Here is a 15,694-nt window from a genome sequence, read left to right as displayed (position 1 = left end):
AGTACCCGTTCTTGGTGGCCTTCTAGATATTCCCGTTCTCAGTGCTCCCGTCATTACTTTGAATGACGCACTAGGAATACTCTGTACTCGGATGTCTCCAGTGAGATAAACCCTCTCAGGGGCATTCTAGCTTCCGAGCCGTGTGTGTATTCAAGTGTTAATTCCCGTCGCAGGTTTCCTTTGCACGTTCTCTCTATGTGTGTCTAAAGTTTCGGGTGAAAGCCAACGCCTACCGCCCCACGGGTTGGTTACAACATACCCTATGTGGGAGGACACGAGGTTTAATACCCTCAGGACTAACAGCCCAGGATTATGCGCAAGGACAGATACCTAGATTGATTTCTAGGAGGAATATTCTTCTCAAGGTTGAGAAGGCGAAAGTGAGTTAACAGATTCTCGGATGAGGAAACTTCCGATCTGTTGGAAAGACGCGAATGACGAGTTCTTACATGGCTCGTAAGTTTGATGATTGGTGAAGGATATCCTCGAGGTACTAGAGGAAGGATATGAACCGGTAAGGTACGTATTAAATTTTTGAATTTCTGTTTAATTTAATTTTAAAGTTCTCTTTTGAGAAAGGACCAGCTCAACTCACCATTGAGCAAGATTTGGAATTTTTCCGGTTTCTCCCCGGCAATTCAGTTGGATCTCTACAGTTGAGGACAACTGTTTATAAGTGAGAGGGATGTTGCTAAATTGGCTTTATCTGACAGAAAAATAATTCTAAATGAAGTATTGGATTTATAAGTGAGGGTTTTCTCGCTTGGAACACAAAGGAAAAATAATTCTAAATGAATTATTGGAATTTAAGTGAGAGGGTTTTTCTCACTGGAGACATCCGAGTTAGTGCGTCATTCAAAGTAATGACGGGAGCATTGAGAAAGGGAATATTTGTAAGGCCACCAAGAACAGGTACTTCTGATGCGTCACATCGGATGGGTGACATGGAGCATCGGAAAGAAGTATCCGACCATCCGGGAACGGACATCTTTGATGCGTTATAGGAAGGGTGACATAGAGTATCGTGAAGGAGATTGTACCGTAAGTTCGGTAGGAAAGGACTAGGTGATGGGTATTCCTGATGCGTCACAAGGTGGGTGACGAGTGCATCGGAAAGGGGATATCCATAGTCGAGAGGAAATTCCGAACTGTGTTAGAATTGTGCACAAGGAAAAGCAAGCACTTTAATGAAGATGGGTTCAGAGGAAACTTTGAGGAAAAATAGATGCTTTCTAAGGAAGCGGAATTGCTTTTCGGGAAAGCAGATGCTTTCCCTCGAGGAAGTGTATGTCTGCATTGCAACTGTGTATGTGATTGCATCCAAGGACGCCTCGGAAGTGCTGTAAAAGCATTGTTTTTAACTTATAAGGTTTTATTGAGTTTTTGGGCAGATTCAGACTGTTTTAAAATACGCCGGCCGCCCACTTAATAAGTGGGCAGCCATCTGATAAATAAGGCAACAGATCAGCCAACGTTTTCTCTCTCCCTTTTTTTGGCAGAACAGCGCAAAAAAAAAAAGAAAAAAGAAAAAAGAAAAAGAAAAAAACGGCCGTGATCCCTACGTGAGCAGCTATTGTGCCCGTGGCTAGGAGCTATAAAATCATCACATGCCCTCACTTAGAGAGGAGGATCAGTTTTTGCAAGAAGGAGATGTTGCTGTAGGGTTCACCCGCAAAGAAGACGTTTGCGATGATGCCCATGACTATCCCAAGTGTACCCGTGCGCGAGTTCTCTCGCGAAGAAGTGTCTATGGAGCGTGTTTCCATCGCGACAAGTTGCCGTTTTTCTCTGTTTTCAGCCCATAAACGTCGTAGACGGGGCTGATTTACGAGAAGGAACTCGAGAACACACCTCTTTTCGTGTGTAGGATTGGAAGAGAGGATATTCTATGTAGAGATCTCTTCCGGGGAATTGCTTTTCGAGAACCAAGTTGCGTTTCGGGCGTCGAGACTTTGAAGGTAACGATTTTCATGTTATGAACTCTTAAGTATTTGTTTGCAGGTGTACTTCCTCTTAGTGAGGGAGTAGGAGCAGAGGAAGGCATGAGCCTCTGCAAGAGAAAGCACTCTGAGGAACTAGAGCCAGATCAGCCCAAGGGTTTTGTACCCAAGTTTGGGAAGTAGATCCACGGATCGGAGAGGGGTAGTCTCTCAAGTTTTGATTTGGAAGCTCGGATTCTCAAGTAAGGACTTCGTGTCCGGGAAAGCGGAGTTATTCTGTGGGAAGAGGACTCTTGAAACAGAGATGGAAAAGAGAGTTGCAAGGATGCCATGCCCTGAGTCTGGAAGGTCCTTGATTCTCGAGGATTTGGAATAAGGAACGGAAGTTCCTTGGAATAGGGCTTTGCCCTAGGAATAGGAAGTCGAGGCTTCCGGGAACCATCAAGTCTTATTGTAGAATGAACGTGGTAATACATTCGGTTCAAGTGCTTGTATAGACTTCTTCTTAGTAATAAAGATACTATTACGGGGGGACCAGCCCATCTTCTGGTCCCCAGTACTTTGTCGATCTTCTCACTCTCTATCTCTCTCTCTTTCTCGATCTATTTCTCTCTATATCCTGTGCTTCAGTATTAAGTGATAAATTCTATTTATCCGTATATATGTTATATTGCTATGCGCTCCCGTTTGTGACAGTACCAGTGCTTTATGAACAACCGTGCTACATCTTGTGTAGTGAGTGTGGCCTTACAAGGAATCAACATGCAAAATTTGCTGAAACGGCCAACAATTGTCCATTGAGTGTTCCTTGAATGCAAACTAGGTGGAAGGTTAGTCACAAAATCCATAGAAATATCCTGAAAAGGCCCTCCATGAATAGGCAACGATAGCAAGAGGCCTTGCTGCTTACCCCGAGGAGCTTTTTCCGTTTGGCAAATTGTGCATAACGAACATCTTTTCGTATTTTAGGCCAATAAAAGAATCTTTCTATCTTTTCCAAAGTGGTGGTCCTTCCGCTGTGTCCACCCGTGAGAGAGTAATGAGCATCGTGTAATATGGCTGTCTTGAGAGAGGGCAACACACATAGACGGTGATGACGAAAATACAACAAACCTTCACGAATGAGATAGTTGCTGGGTCCTTGGGAAGCAAGAGCATGCAACCATTGCTTACCAAACTTGGTATCTGCATATTGGTTCTTCATGCTGTTGAAAGACACACCCTGAAAGGAAACTGTGGATCTTGACTCAAGAGCCAGGATATGTCCTTTGCGACTTATGCATCTGCAACAGGGTTAGCTTTACCAGGCACATACTCAATCAAACCACTAAATTGTTCAAAAAATTATAACCACCGTGCTTGGCGATCACTCCAATGTGCACTAGGCATAGACTGGATCCACTTGAGGGCTTGATGATCTGTGCGAACTCTGAACTCTCTACCATACAAAAAATGCTTTCAACGCTTGAGAGAGTGAATGACAATCAGAAGTTCTTTGTCATAAACTGAATGTTGGAATTAGGGTTGCAGAGACACGCACACAGCTTGGAGAAGACGAAGGAAGCTCAAGGCACACAATAGAGAGTGTATTACTTAGTGTGCAATGGAAAGATAGATAGCCCTAGAGTGATGGGCGTATATACAATGCTCGCGGGAAAAAACCTCCTGAAGAGGGAAAAAATGCCCTGGCGGTCCTAGCGTGTTCACACACATCACTACCACATGTATATGGTAACAAATCTCCCCTTGAGTGATGCGGTGAACGAGAGCTGGCACATGAGTAAAGGGAAGTGCCATGCCCTAAGGACATGATCAGTCCACAAAGGGGAGTAAGCCCAAAGCTTTGCGGAAAGCTTCAAGCTTCTCACGAGACAATACCTTTGTGAAAAGATCTGCAAGGTTGTCCTGTGTTGGCACATAAGCCAAGCTGATCTCTCCTGCTGAGAGCCTCTCCCTGACATAGTGGTAATGCACCTCAATGTGCTTTGTGCGAGCATGAAAAGCTGGGTTCCTCGCAACTGCCAATGCGCTCTGACTGACAGTGTAGATAGTGTTGGCAGTGTCTTGTCCAACACCCAAATCAACCATAAGGCGTCTGAGCCATACACACTCAACCGTAGCTGTGAAGACTGCCCTGTACTCAGCCTCACAACTCGAAGTGGCCACAGTAGGTTGCTTCTTGCTCAACCATGATATACATGAACTGCCAAGCATGAAACAAAAACCACTTGTGGACACTCGCGTGTCAAAACAACCAGCCCAATCTGAGTCCGAAAAAGCATGTAAGTCTGGCGGCAATGATCCCCCCTTGGGATAAAACACGCCAAGATGTAAAGTGCCACTAAGGTAGCGGAAAAGCCTCTTGACAGCCTGCCAATGCTTAGACCCTGGGCTATGCATAAATCTGCTGACCTGTGAGATTGCAAACTGAATATCCGGCCTCGTGTTGCATACATAAATGAGGCAGCCAACAGCAGTTTGGTAAAGAGTGACATCAGCAGGATCGCCAACATCATGTAGACTCAAATTCAAACCTGTTTCCATGGGAGTGGCAATAGGTTTGCAATCCTCAAGTCCAAACTTACATAGCAATGTCTCTATGTAACTTTTCTGACACAAGGCAATACCACCATCACACTGCTTAAACTATATACCCAAGTAATGATGCAACAGCCCCAAATCTTTCAGCTTGAAAGTAGCATTCAAATCAGCCTTAAATTCAGCAATGTCTCTCATTTGGTCCAGTGAGACCAGCAAATCATCGACATAAAGAACCACAATGAGGAGTACATCACCCTCACGCTTTACATACAATGTGCTTTCTGTTGGACTTACGAAAGCCTCGTTTAACCAAATGAGTGTCAGCTTTCTCATACCAAGCATGCGGAGATTGCTTCAACCCATACAAAGCCTTCTTACATCTTCACACTTTGTCCTCTTGTCCTTTTATGACAAAACCGCGAGGTTGCGTTACATAAACTTCCTCAAATATTTCACCATTCAAGAAAGCAGTAACAATGTCTGATTGATGTACATCCCAACCAAAATGAGCTGCCAATGCACATAGAAAACGCACAGTAGTCATACGACAAGTGGGAGCAAAAGTCTCTTCATAATCTATGCCTTTTTGCTGTGCATAACCCTTTGCAACAAGTTGAGCCTTATTGCGATCGATCTCACCATCCGGCTTGCGTTTCAACTTGTAAACCCACTTCGTACCAATGGCCTTTTTGCCAGGAGGCAAATCACATAAAGATAATTGCCCAAGGACGGAGTTTGCATGGGCTCACAAACATCTGTATGCACAAGCTGCAACCTGCATGTGGCCCAAACTGAACCATCCTTTGGAAACTTAGAACGCTGCATCTTACCCAAAATACATCCTTCACAAACATGTTTGACAGGTGCTTCAAGAGGCGGCAAAGAAGTAACCATATAAGATTTCTGCAAACGTAGCAAACTGGAAAAATTCAGATGACCAAAACGTGCATGCCAAAGTTTTGCATCTGAAATAGCCTTTGAATCTGCAACAGCATTTGCAAAATTTTGTCTACACTTGTCATACAAAGTGAGCTTATACAGCCCACTGCACAAAAGGCCAGATGCAACAATTTCATCACCAAAACTGAGATCATGAACTGTACATCTGTCATCCACAAATTTGACTACAAGTCCAAGTCTAGCAAGTGTGGATACAGACAAGAGATTCTTCTTGATCCCAGGTACATAAAGTGCATCAACAAGTGTGAAGGAACTGTCATTTGCAGCAGTAAGCACAATCTTTCCAACTCCGTGAACCGGATAAGAGGCATTGTTGGCACAAGTGACTGAATTCCCATGAGGGACAGACTCGAGAGAGGTGAACATTTCAGGATGTGAGGTAATGTGCTTTGTAGCACCACTGTCGAAATACCACACATGTGAATTTGCAGCAACTAACAAGCATGCATCATGGACAACAGGATTGTAAGTGCACTCTTCGCTAAAAGCCCATTCTGCATCGACATCAGCAACACAGTCTCCTTTCACAGAAGACTCAACAATGGTTGCGTTTGTAGTGGAACTAACATTTGCAATGGAACCACCCTCTTTCTTCTTAGCCTCTTTGGCCTTCAACTTAGGACACGACTTGATCAAATGATCATTAGCTTTACAATAATGGCAACGCATCTTCTTTTTGCCCTTATCACCAGAAATGCCAGACGAAGTGCTGCCAACAGAAGCATTAGGAACAGAAGTTTTGCCACTCGCAGTAGAACCATAAGAAGTGGTTGCATTGCTGTTACCACCCTTTCTTTGAGAAGCAATAAAAGCCTGTTCAACTGCACGCTGCCTAGTCCTGTTTTTTCTGGAAAGTGACTCTTGCAACAGCAATGTGCATAATGCATCAAACTTGACAACTTCAGGATTTCCTTGGGTCATAAGTCTCCAAGTACTAGCAAAAGTTTGGTAAGAATCTGGTAAGGCATCAAGAACAGTCTGCACAAGGGAACTGTCTGAAATGACTTGACCTGCAGAAATAAGTTACTCATTGATATCCTTGACACCAGTAAGAAAAGTGTCCATATCATCTTCCTCATGCATAATCTTCGACTCCAGCTCTTTACGCAGCAAAACAATTTTAGCCTCATTGCGGCTTGCATAAAGACCCGCTAGAATATCCCAAGACTTTTTTGCAGATTTTGTTGAACGGATGTGAGGAACAATGGTGCGCTTCAGAGACAACGCAATCAGTGTATGAGCTTGCGCATCCTTTACATCCCAATGAGCTTGTTCTGCCGTAGGCAAAACAACTCGAATAGCAGCAATCCTTGCAGCAAGACCTGCAACATCGCCTACATCCTCAGAACCAGGACGTACATCAATGCCCTGCATAATGTTCCAGACGCCCTTTGACACAAGAACATGTTGCATCATATAAGCCCACATAGGGTAGTTGTCACCATCCAACCTGTCCTCAGCAGCGAACATCTTGAACACATCTGTGTTGCTGTCAGCCTGACGTGAAAACTGTCCGAAAATAGGAGAAACGGAGCGGGAACAACACGTGCTATATAGCACAAACCGTAGAAGACTGTAAAGCATCTGTTATGCAGAAAATGACACTGACAGAAATTATGCACAAAACAACGAAATAGCCTGTGCAGACTTGCTTGTAGTGGCAACGGAGGCCGAAATGAGCCCGAATCAGAAATCTGAGCAGACTAAGCTCTGCTCACTTTCCCGAAATATTTGTCGACCTGCGAACGCTTGCCAAAGCTCACTGAAATCGGAGAAAGTGAGCAGGCGTGTGTTGGAGCAGGTGGCGACTAAGCCCGGGAGGACGCAACCTGCTCTGATACCAATTGTTGGAATTAGGGTTGCAGAGACACGTACACAGCTTGGAGAAGAGGAAGGAAGCTCAAGGCACACAATAGCGAGTGTATTACTTAGTGTGCAATGGAAGGATAGATAGCCCCAGAGTGATGGGCGTATATACAATGCTTGGGGGAAAAAACCTCCTAAAGAGGGAAAAAATGCCCCGGCGGTCCTAGTGTGTTCACACACATCACTACCACATGTATATGGTAACACTGAATAGTTCTTTTTTGCACTATTTAACATCCAACTAAGAAATGCAACTGGACGGCCATGCTGCTGAAGCACAGCTCCCATGGCGACATTGTTCGCATCCGTCCATACCTCAAAGGGGTCATCCCAAGAGGCAAGGATGAGACACGGCGCTTCTGTCACTGCAACCTTGAGAGCTACGAAAGCCTCAGTGGCTGCCTCGGACAAAACCACGCGCTGTTGGCGAGTTTTTACCTCTTTCAAAACATTTGTCATGGGTACGGCAATGCGTGCAAAATTCTCTATGTGCGAACTATATGCTTGACATAAACCAAGAAAGGAACACACATCATATGCAGTTTTGGGTAAATTCCAATTACGAACCTGTTCTACCTTTGTGGGATCGAGCTTGACGCCTTCTGCAAAAATGATATAGTCCAAATAAGTAACTTGAGTGAGAAAAAACTCAGATTTCTTAGCTTCAATGTACAACTGACACTCATCCAAATGGTCTAAAACCCTTTTTACATCCTTTTCATGTTGTTCCCACGATGCAGAAAAAATGAGAATATCATCAAGAAAAGATAATCACACACGCCAATTATATTGCCAAAACGGCCTACCATGAGATGGTTAAATGTACCCACGACACCCGTCAATCCAAAAGGCATAACCACAGACTCCCATTGCCCTCGCTCTGTGCGAAAGGCGGTCTTGTAGATGTCTCCTTTGAATACCCTTACATGATGGTATCCCACTTTTGAGATCGACCTTACTGAAAACCTTTGCCCCATTGAGCCTATGGAGGATATACTCAATGCGAGGCATCGGAAACTTGTTCTTGACGGTCATCTTGTTCAAAACCCTGTAATCAACACACAAACGAGACGAACCATCCTTCTTGCGGACAAATAAGATAGGACCAGCAAAAGGGCTTGCACTAGGGCGTATGAATCCTCTGGCCACCAACTCTGTGAGTTGCTGCTCTTTAACTCTTTTTCTTGAGTTTTGTTCAAACGGTAGGGAGCCTTACTGACTGGTTGTGCCCCCTCCGTGAGTTCGATGCGATGGTCCTCCTTCCGCTCGGGAGGGAGACGGGGTGGAAGATCATCCTGCAAAAAGAGGTGCTCATACTTGGTAAACAAAGCTGAATACCTGTCTGGAGCCTTAATGCTTTGGGTAACTGGAGAGGCATAGATGAATGCCGCTTGCATTGTACCTCCTTGTGAAGGGCATCCATATGTTGTCTCATCTCGTCAAGCTTGAGGCCGAATGTACTTCAACTTTGGGTGAATAAAATTGGTCCTTTTCCCATTGTCAAAGAAAATGAGTCCCTCTCGATGCTTGGCCTTTTCCCAGGCTCTGAAAACACATCCTCGTCTATAACAAACTTTGACACCCCAAGTCTAAAATCTGTCGCGACCGAGAGGTAGATTCACTTTAAACACTTCAAAACTTTAAAATCACAGTTCAATTTGAGATGACACGGCCCGACGTAATTCTGTGCCAAGAGAGATTGGCCCCAAAGATTGACGCCCCTTTCAATATTTCTTTTTGTATTAAAATAATCGAGCAAGTACAGGTGCCCTGGGCTCTCGTATGCATATCGCGGGCGTCCGTACAACGAGCCACGTCATCAGTTATTACGCAATTTTTTATGCTTCTTTGTGTCCCTTTGGCTCCTCGTCACTTACCCCATAAGTTGGAACAACTTATTAGGGGTTTCTTTATTAATGGTCATCCACGTAAGCAATTTGTGACATAACCCCCTCTTGAAAGAATGATAATCGCCCTCGATTACTACTGCAAAAGAGACAAAGGCTATAAACCAATTCAGTAGACACTAACTCTACGTACAGACATACTAGACCCACACAAATCTAGCACTTGCACATAGACGACACTCAAATCAATCACATAAAAGTTCACTCTCAATCTCAGACCATGACTGCCAGCAACGTATTTAGTAATCACATCTAGATCCATCCCGGACCTCACTGATGTCAGATTAACTAATCCTTATTGCGATCATGTCTATAGAGATTGTCGAGACAGAAATGTTGCAGTCATTTCGTCTTTTCAGTTCCTGCACTCAAGCAAGTCACATGGAGAGTACAATCATTTATGTTCAATTTCGAAAATTGCATTTCAAAGTTCTTCATTCACACTCTTAGTTCATACTGAACACAGTGTTTCAATCATCTAGTCATCTCATCCGTCTAGAAGTCTTGATGCACCTAGATCCTTGTGTGGCCATCTTATCCCGCAGGAACTGTTGATGGGCTCACCACAGTATCTAGTCATCTCATTCATATAGTAATCTTGATTCTCTGATACCACTGTGTTTCAATCATCTAGTCATCTCATCCGTCCATAAGTCTTGATGCACCTAGATCCTTGTGTGGCCATCTCATCCCGCAGGAACTCTTGATGCGCTCACCACAGTATCCAGTCATCTCATTCATATGGCTTGGGCACCCCTAGTCGGAAATCGGACACGAGACATGAGAGAATCATTTAAAATACTTCACAACTTTAAAACTTGAGTCGACACGGCCCGGCATAGTTCCGTGCATTACCTTTCAAAAAGGATGTTGTCCGTCTAATCTTGGAGTGCTCTATATAGTGGCCTCCAGAAAATGCTATGTCAAACTGTTGGATAAAGGCTAAAGCCTTGGGAGCATCTTGAAACCCTGAAAAGTATTCAAATTTTACTGCTTGTCCACCCTCTTTGAATTCCTTGGCCTTTTTGCCCTTGTCGTCGAGAAAATCATATTGATTGGCTTTGTAAAAGTGCTTCCTTTGAATAAAACGTATGGTTCTTTTGTTGTTTCTTACCCTTTCTATACTCATCACTCGAGTCAGAAGAGGATAGAAGAGGATGAGCTATCCGAGTTGTCGGAAGAAGATGACGAACTGGACAATCCTTCGAAATGTACACGCTTCTTTTGTTTTCTTGCATTCTCAAAAGAGGATTCTCGGCCCAAGTAACCAGGGAAGTCGGTTCTTTTGTTGCGTTTCTTCAGTTGCTTCTCCTTTGACCCCAACAATTGGTTGACTCGTTTTTCGACCACGTCCTCGAGTTCATCTTCAGTAAACATCTGTGGAACAGGGGGTTCCTTGAGGGCTGGTTTTATTGGTGTATCAATGGCTTGCTACCAATGGGTGCCCTTCATCAATCGGGTGTCGGGTCAAAAAAATTTGCATAGTGGATCCTTTGCAAACTTGAGCATTTGCTTTGCACACTCATCAACCTGCTGTTGCCGTTGCATCTCCATTAGTTGATACTCCGTAGGCCGAGGTGGCCCGTATTCGTGATCTGCTAATCCATTCGAATTTTCCGTACCGCCTCCCATTTCAGAAGTGTCAAGGGGTTTGTCTGATTCTTGCGGGATTCGTCGTTTGAATCCATGTGTGTCGCGGTAAGAGGATCGGGTTTTCCGGTAGAAGAGAAATTGGCCGTGCTCTGATACCACTGTAACAAACTTGGACACCCCTAAGTCTAAAATCTGTCGCGACACGAGAGAGAGATTCACTTTAAATACTTCAAAACTTTAAAATCGCAGTTCAATTCGAGACGACACGGCCCGGCGTAGTTCCGTTCCAAGAGAGATTGGCCCCAAAGACTGGCGCCCCTTTCGGTATTTCTTTTTGTATTAAAATAATCGGGCAAGTACAGCCCTGCGCTCTCCTCTGCTCACCGGACCGGCTCATCAACTCCGAATGAGTCAGAGAGAGGCCCAAGGGTCTTATTTAAAGGCCCATGGCCGTGGAAAAGCAGTTTACATGAAAAACTTCAGTTCAAAAAACAATCGGTGCCAAAAGCTGCCGCCCAAAGCAGTCATAGCAATTCGCGAAATTTTGTACACCTGCCACATCAGCAGCGCACATCACGGGCGTCCGTACAGCCAGCCACGTCAACAATTATTACACAATTTTTTGTGCTCTTTTTTTTACGCAATAAGTTGTTCCACCTACCCCATGAGTTGGAACAACTTATTAGGGGTTTCTTTATTAATGGTCATGCCACGTAAGCAGTTTGTGACATCGTCCTTGACTCCAATTTCCAAGCATATTAGGGAATATTCAATCATAGTGCAGCAGAGGGGACCAGTATGTGACTACGATTTAATAAAAAGAAAAGATGTAAGAATCTCATGAGATGCCTTGAAAAGAAATGGGTGGAAGCAGGTGACGTGGATGGAGGAAAATGAGATTTTAAAAAAAAAATTACGGGTGGATGCCTCGAGCAACAGACGCCGACGCGCGCACGTGGGATGCAAGGTCACCCAGCGCTTGAGATGGAGAAGGGGCTGGGAGGGGGTCAAATGTTTTCTATTCTAATTACAGGTGTGGTGTAGGACTCAGTGAAAGCTGGTGCTCAGGCGGTTAGAGCAGTGAAAGGGAGTTGAGTCCGTCCGCGTTCAAAACCACGGTGATCCCTTGGTTTTGCTGCTCCGTGTGCGCCAGAGATAGCCAGGAAAGGCATCAGGGGAGATTCGCGTGCAATATCATTTCGAAGCTGCCAGTATGTCCCTCATACACATGCATGGGGGAGGAGAGAGGTGCAAGACCGCCCCTCACCTATATATAGGGTGCTACAACTTCCTCGCATTGGGAACATTTGCCCTACTTGAACCATTTCTATTCTAATAGTTGGAAGATTTGCCGTCCATCGATTTCTTTAACCCTAAAAAATACTCTATTTATTTTGCTCTAGGATTTTGTAAGTAAATTCTTTAAATGATATTGATAGAATTTTTCATTTGAGATGGTTACATAAGATTTTGCAATTGCAGAACATGTGAAGATGGATTGCATTCCTTTCAGCACATCTATGGTGCAAGGCAGCAATTACCATGCTCTGTAATTATAGATGGTAAGTTTTCACTACCATCACTGATATTTTAATGTTATCTGGCATTTAACAGTGCATTGACTAAGATTTTTCAAGGTATAGGAGGTTCGGGTTATTGCAAGTATGGTTGGAGCAATTTTGATAGACCTTCTGGAAGATTCCCAACATTTCTGGTAAGAATTTGTTGCAGTCTGCTGAGTTTTTCAAGGAAGAAAATGTTTCTATGGCTTAGTAGTTACAGCAGTTCCCTTCAAAAAAAGAAGCTCGCACAAACAAGTTCAATGAGCATATGTTCTGCTTAAGTATATGGCTAGCAAGGAAGTCTACTATTGTATTGTACATTTTGCTTCCGTTGAGGGATTTTTGAAAAGACGATTGATTAGTAGTTGGCATTGCCATTTGGTATAATTGAAATGCCTATTATTCTGGCCTTGGTTCAGTTTTCGTTAACAGTTGGGAACCTTTTCTTGATTAGGCATATGGGAATATTGAGAACCCAATGTACAATTCTTTGATGGATTTCTTCACAACTATATATGAGCGGTAAGTACGCAACATTGTTTTTGATAAGTATGTTTATTGCTTGTTTATATATGCATGTCTGGAGATTTTTTGACTTTTATCGTATACTAGAACAATTAACAGCATTTCTCATTGGAATAGGATTTTATCATGGATATGTATTTTATGCTATGTAATCTTTCCAGAATAGATTTTCCTTTTTAAATTTGAATTTAAGCATGGAGCTATATCTGGTTTAAGTAGCTTGATCTATTTTGTAAATTAAATATTTCAGCCTAGCAGCAAAGCCGAGTCTGCAGCCTGTGGTTATATCAACCCCCATTTGTCACTATGATGGTATACACGTTGTGGCATACAAAATTTATTGCCACTTTAATTATGCAAGTGTTTATTTCTCAACTGATTGTGTTGTCAGAGACGGAAGTTGCCACAGCTGCTAGAAGAAACTTGCGGCACGTTACCCACAAGGTTTTATTCAGTATGGGTGTGAAGGCTATTTGTGCAGTGGATCAGGTAATAGCCCCCCCCCCCCCCTCGCCCCCTCCCTCGCGTCTTTCCCTTCCCCCTTTTCACATTGTCACGACTTGCAATGTTACAAATGCATTTTGGAAGGACAAATATCAAAGCAAGTCAGAATTAACAATGTTACTTGCTATGAAAGAGCCTCATTTGGGTGGTTGTGATGCTTGTAGGCAGTCTTGGCTCTTATTGCTGCCAAGCAGACATCTGGCATTGTTGTCAACATAGGGTTCCAATTGACTTCAGTGGTTCCAAGTAAGAAAGCTGCACGTCACAAAGCTGTAAACACCCCACATTGTGGTAGCTCAAATATTTTCTCTTGTCAATACCTGTTTGCATGTAGTGTTTTTGTAGTGATATTATTTGGTCTTTGTTGTTAGTAGGAAAAGCTTACCTGTCTGTCAGATGTGGCATGCACAGAAAACAGTCCTAATGTTTTTCTCTCAACCATGCAGTTCGTCATGGAAAAATTATGCGGAATGCTGGAGTAGAAGTGATAGGTCAAGGTGCTTTACAATTGACTGCCCATCTCTGTGAATTAATGCAGCAGAATGGCATTTCCTTTGATAACATTACAATAGTCAAGGCATTGAAAGAGGTTTGAAATTAAAGCACCCTTTTTTCCTTGGCAATGTTGATTACCTTCAGGAGTAAGGCATGTGTAAGAAAGTCTTGTGGCTTTGAGCAGAGGCTTTGCTATGTGGCTCAAGATTATGATGCAGAACTGTCCAGAAATACTGAAGCAACCTGCATTTTAAACAATCAAGGCGAATTCAAGCTCAGTCATGAAAGATTCATGGCTTGCGAGATCATGTTCCAGCCCTACCTAGGGGGACTGTATGCTTTTACAAACTTGAGACATTGTTCCAGCTTTTCCTTTACCTTGCTTTCAGTTTGCTAATCCTAAGGTTAATTCAAAGTCTTTATCTGATGATGGTTTCTTTACAGGAGGACTATGAGCCTTCAGCAAGCAGTAGCATTATGCATTGAACATTGTGTGCAAATCACTGATGACGTCGACATTCCATGGTTCAATACCATAGTGCTGGCTGGTGGCTCGTCTTCTTTACCTGGTTTGGGAGGTATGTTGCCTCATATGTTTCAAGGTGGATAGGTACAATAGGTACGGTATGAAAAAAATGTTGTATCGTATGTACACAACCCTAGATACATGCATGCATGCACGCATGTATGTGTATTTGTGTGTGCATATAAAGAACAAGCAGTACGTAAAGTACTGAATACCGGTACGGTATTTATTGTATAATATGGTAAGATCAATAAGTATGGGTTTGGAATGCAACCTTACTAGCTAGCTTTAAGCACAATGTGCCACAGCTAGTAAAGGTAACCTATGCTTTTAATGAGCATGTATGTACTTGATATGCTAGCCCATTTCTCCATATAATAACTCTGTTTATAGCAGAAAGGCTGAAGAAAGAGCTCCGCAAGATGCTTCCACATCAAATATCGCAAAATCTGACCGTTATTTCTCCAACAAATGGAGCAGAGTTAGCATGGTCTGGTGCTAAGCTTCTAAGCAATGTAATGATCATCTTCAATGAATGAGTTTCCTCATGTGCATATTAAGTTCTGTTATGCAGTGGCTAATTATCTAGTGAAAGTCTCTGCAGGTAAGCTGTTTTGAGGAAACATGGTGCATAAAAAAGAAGGAGTTTATTAAGCATGGACAAAAGATACTGGATGCAAAAGCATGTTCGTAGCGCAGTAAACGATTTCTTTGATTCTTTTCAGATTTACCTTCTCAGGGGTAATCTCAATTATGATGTATAGATTATACTTGTGTATATCTCTTCAGCATATCAAAGAAAGTGACTTACACACAAGACAGGAAAGCGATTTACATACAGGACATAGTCCAATTCTATGAAAGTTTTTATCACACCAATAATGGTTATACAGTTTGTCTGATATGTACAGTATGTTGATATCTACGAGTTTAATTGGCAATGCTACTAACAACATTTTGTATTCAAACTTCTGTAACATCCTTTTGAGGTGGGCATTTTACACGGGTATTATATTTTGCAACCCTTAGAGAAATTCACTGCGACTGTTAATGATACATGGAGTTATGCAATTTGGCTCAGTGGAAATTCTACTTCCAGAAACTAATACAATAATGCTTGTACATGCAATCGCCAAGCACATTTGACCATTGAGTTGGTTTCTTTTCTCTGCAATCCTGCAAACAATTAATTTTGTCTGCTTGGAGGTTTTTTAGCAGTTCCTCAGTTTTTGTATTCTGGGTTTTTGTTAACTCAATGATTGGAATGCAGGTGAT

The 15,694-nt window shown here is 43.0% G+C and overlaps 1 protein-coding gene across 2 annotated transcripts in view; it reads left to right on the top strand.

Moving 5' to 3' along the window:
- Positions 1-15,443, top strand: part of ARP8 (actin-related protein 8) — a 52,525-nt gene extending 37,082 nt beyond the window's left edge. The window contains exons 2-12 of one of the 2 annotated variants that reach the window (XM_086486496.1): positions 12,290-12,369; positions 12,445-12,521; positions 12,824-12,891; positions 13,145-13,206; positions 13,286-13,383; positions 13,563-13,644; positions 13,845-13,987; positions 14,078-14,226; positions 14,338-14,471; positions 14,816-14,934; positions 15,024-15,443. In XM_086486496.1, the coding sequence (XP_086342622.1) occupies positions 12,290-12,369; positions 12,445-12,521; positions 12,824-12,891; positions 13,145-13,206; positions 13,286-13,383; positions 13,563-13,644; positions 13,845-13,987; positions 14,078-14,226; positions 14,338-14,471; positions 14,816-14,934; positions 15,024-15,113 (1,102 nt within the window). In that variant the 3' untranslated portion in view covers positions 15,114-15,443. The remainder of the gene's footprint in view (positions 1-12,289; positions 12,370-12,444; positions 12,522-12,823; positions 12,892-13,144; positions 13,207-13,285; positions 13,384-13,562; positions 13,645-13,844; positions 13,988-14,077; positions 14,227-14,337; positions 14,472-14,815; positions 14,935-15,023) is intronic. The other variant, XM_086486497.1, reaches the window with a different exon arrangement.
- Positions 15,444-15,694: the final 251 nt, after the last annotated feature.

This window comes from Adiantum capillus-veneris, chromosome 17 (assembly GCF_014529385.1).
Source record: "Adiantum capillus-veneris isolate H3 chromosome 17, ASM1452938v2, whole genome shotgun sequence".
Classification (NCBI taxonomy): domain Eukaryota; kingdom Viridiplantae; phylum Streptophyta; class Polypodiopsida; order Polypodiales; family Pteridaceae; genus Adiantum; species Adiantum capillus-veneris.
Note: the sequence above shows the minus strand (reverse complement) of the source record. Positions and strands in the feature narration are given on the sequence as shown.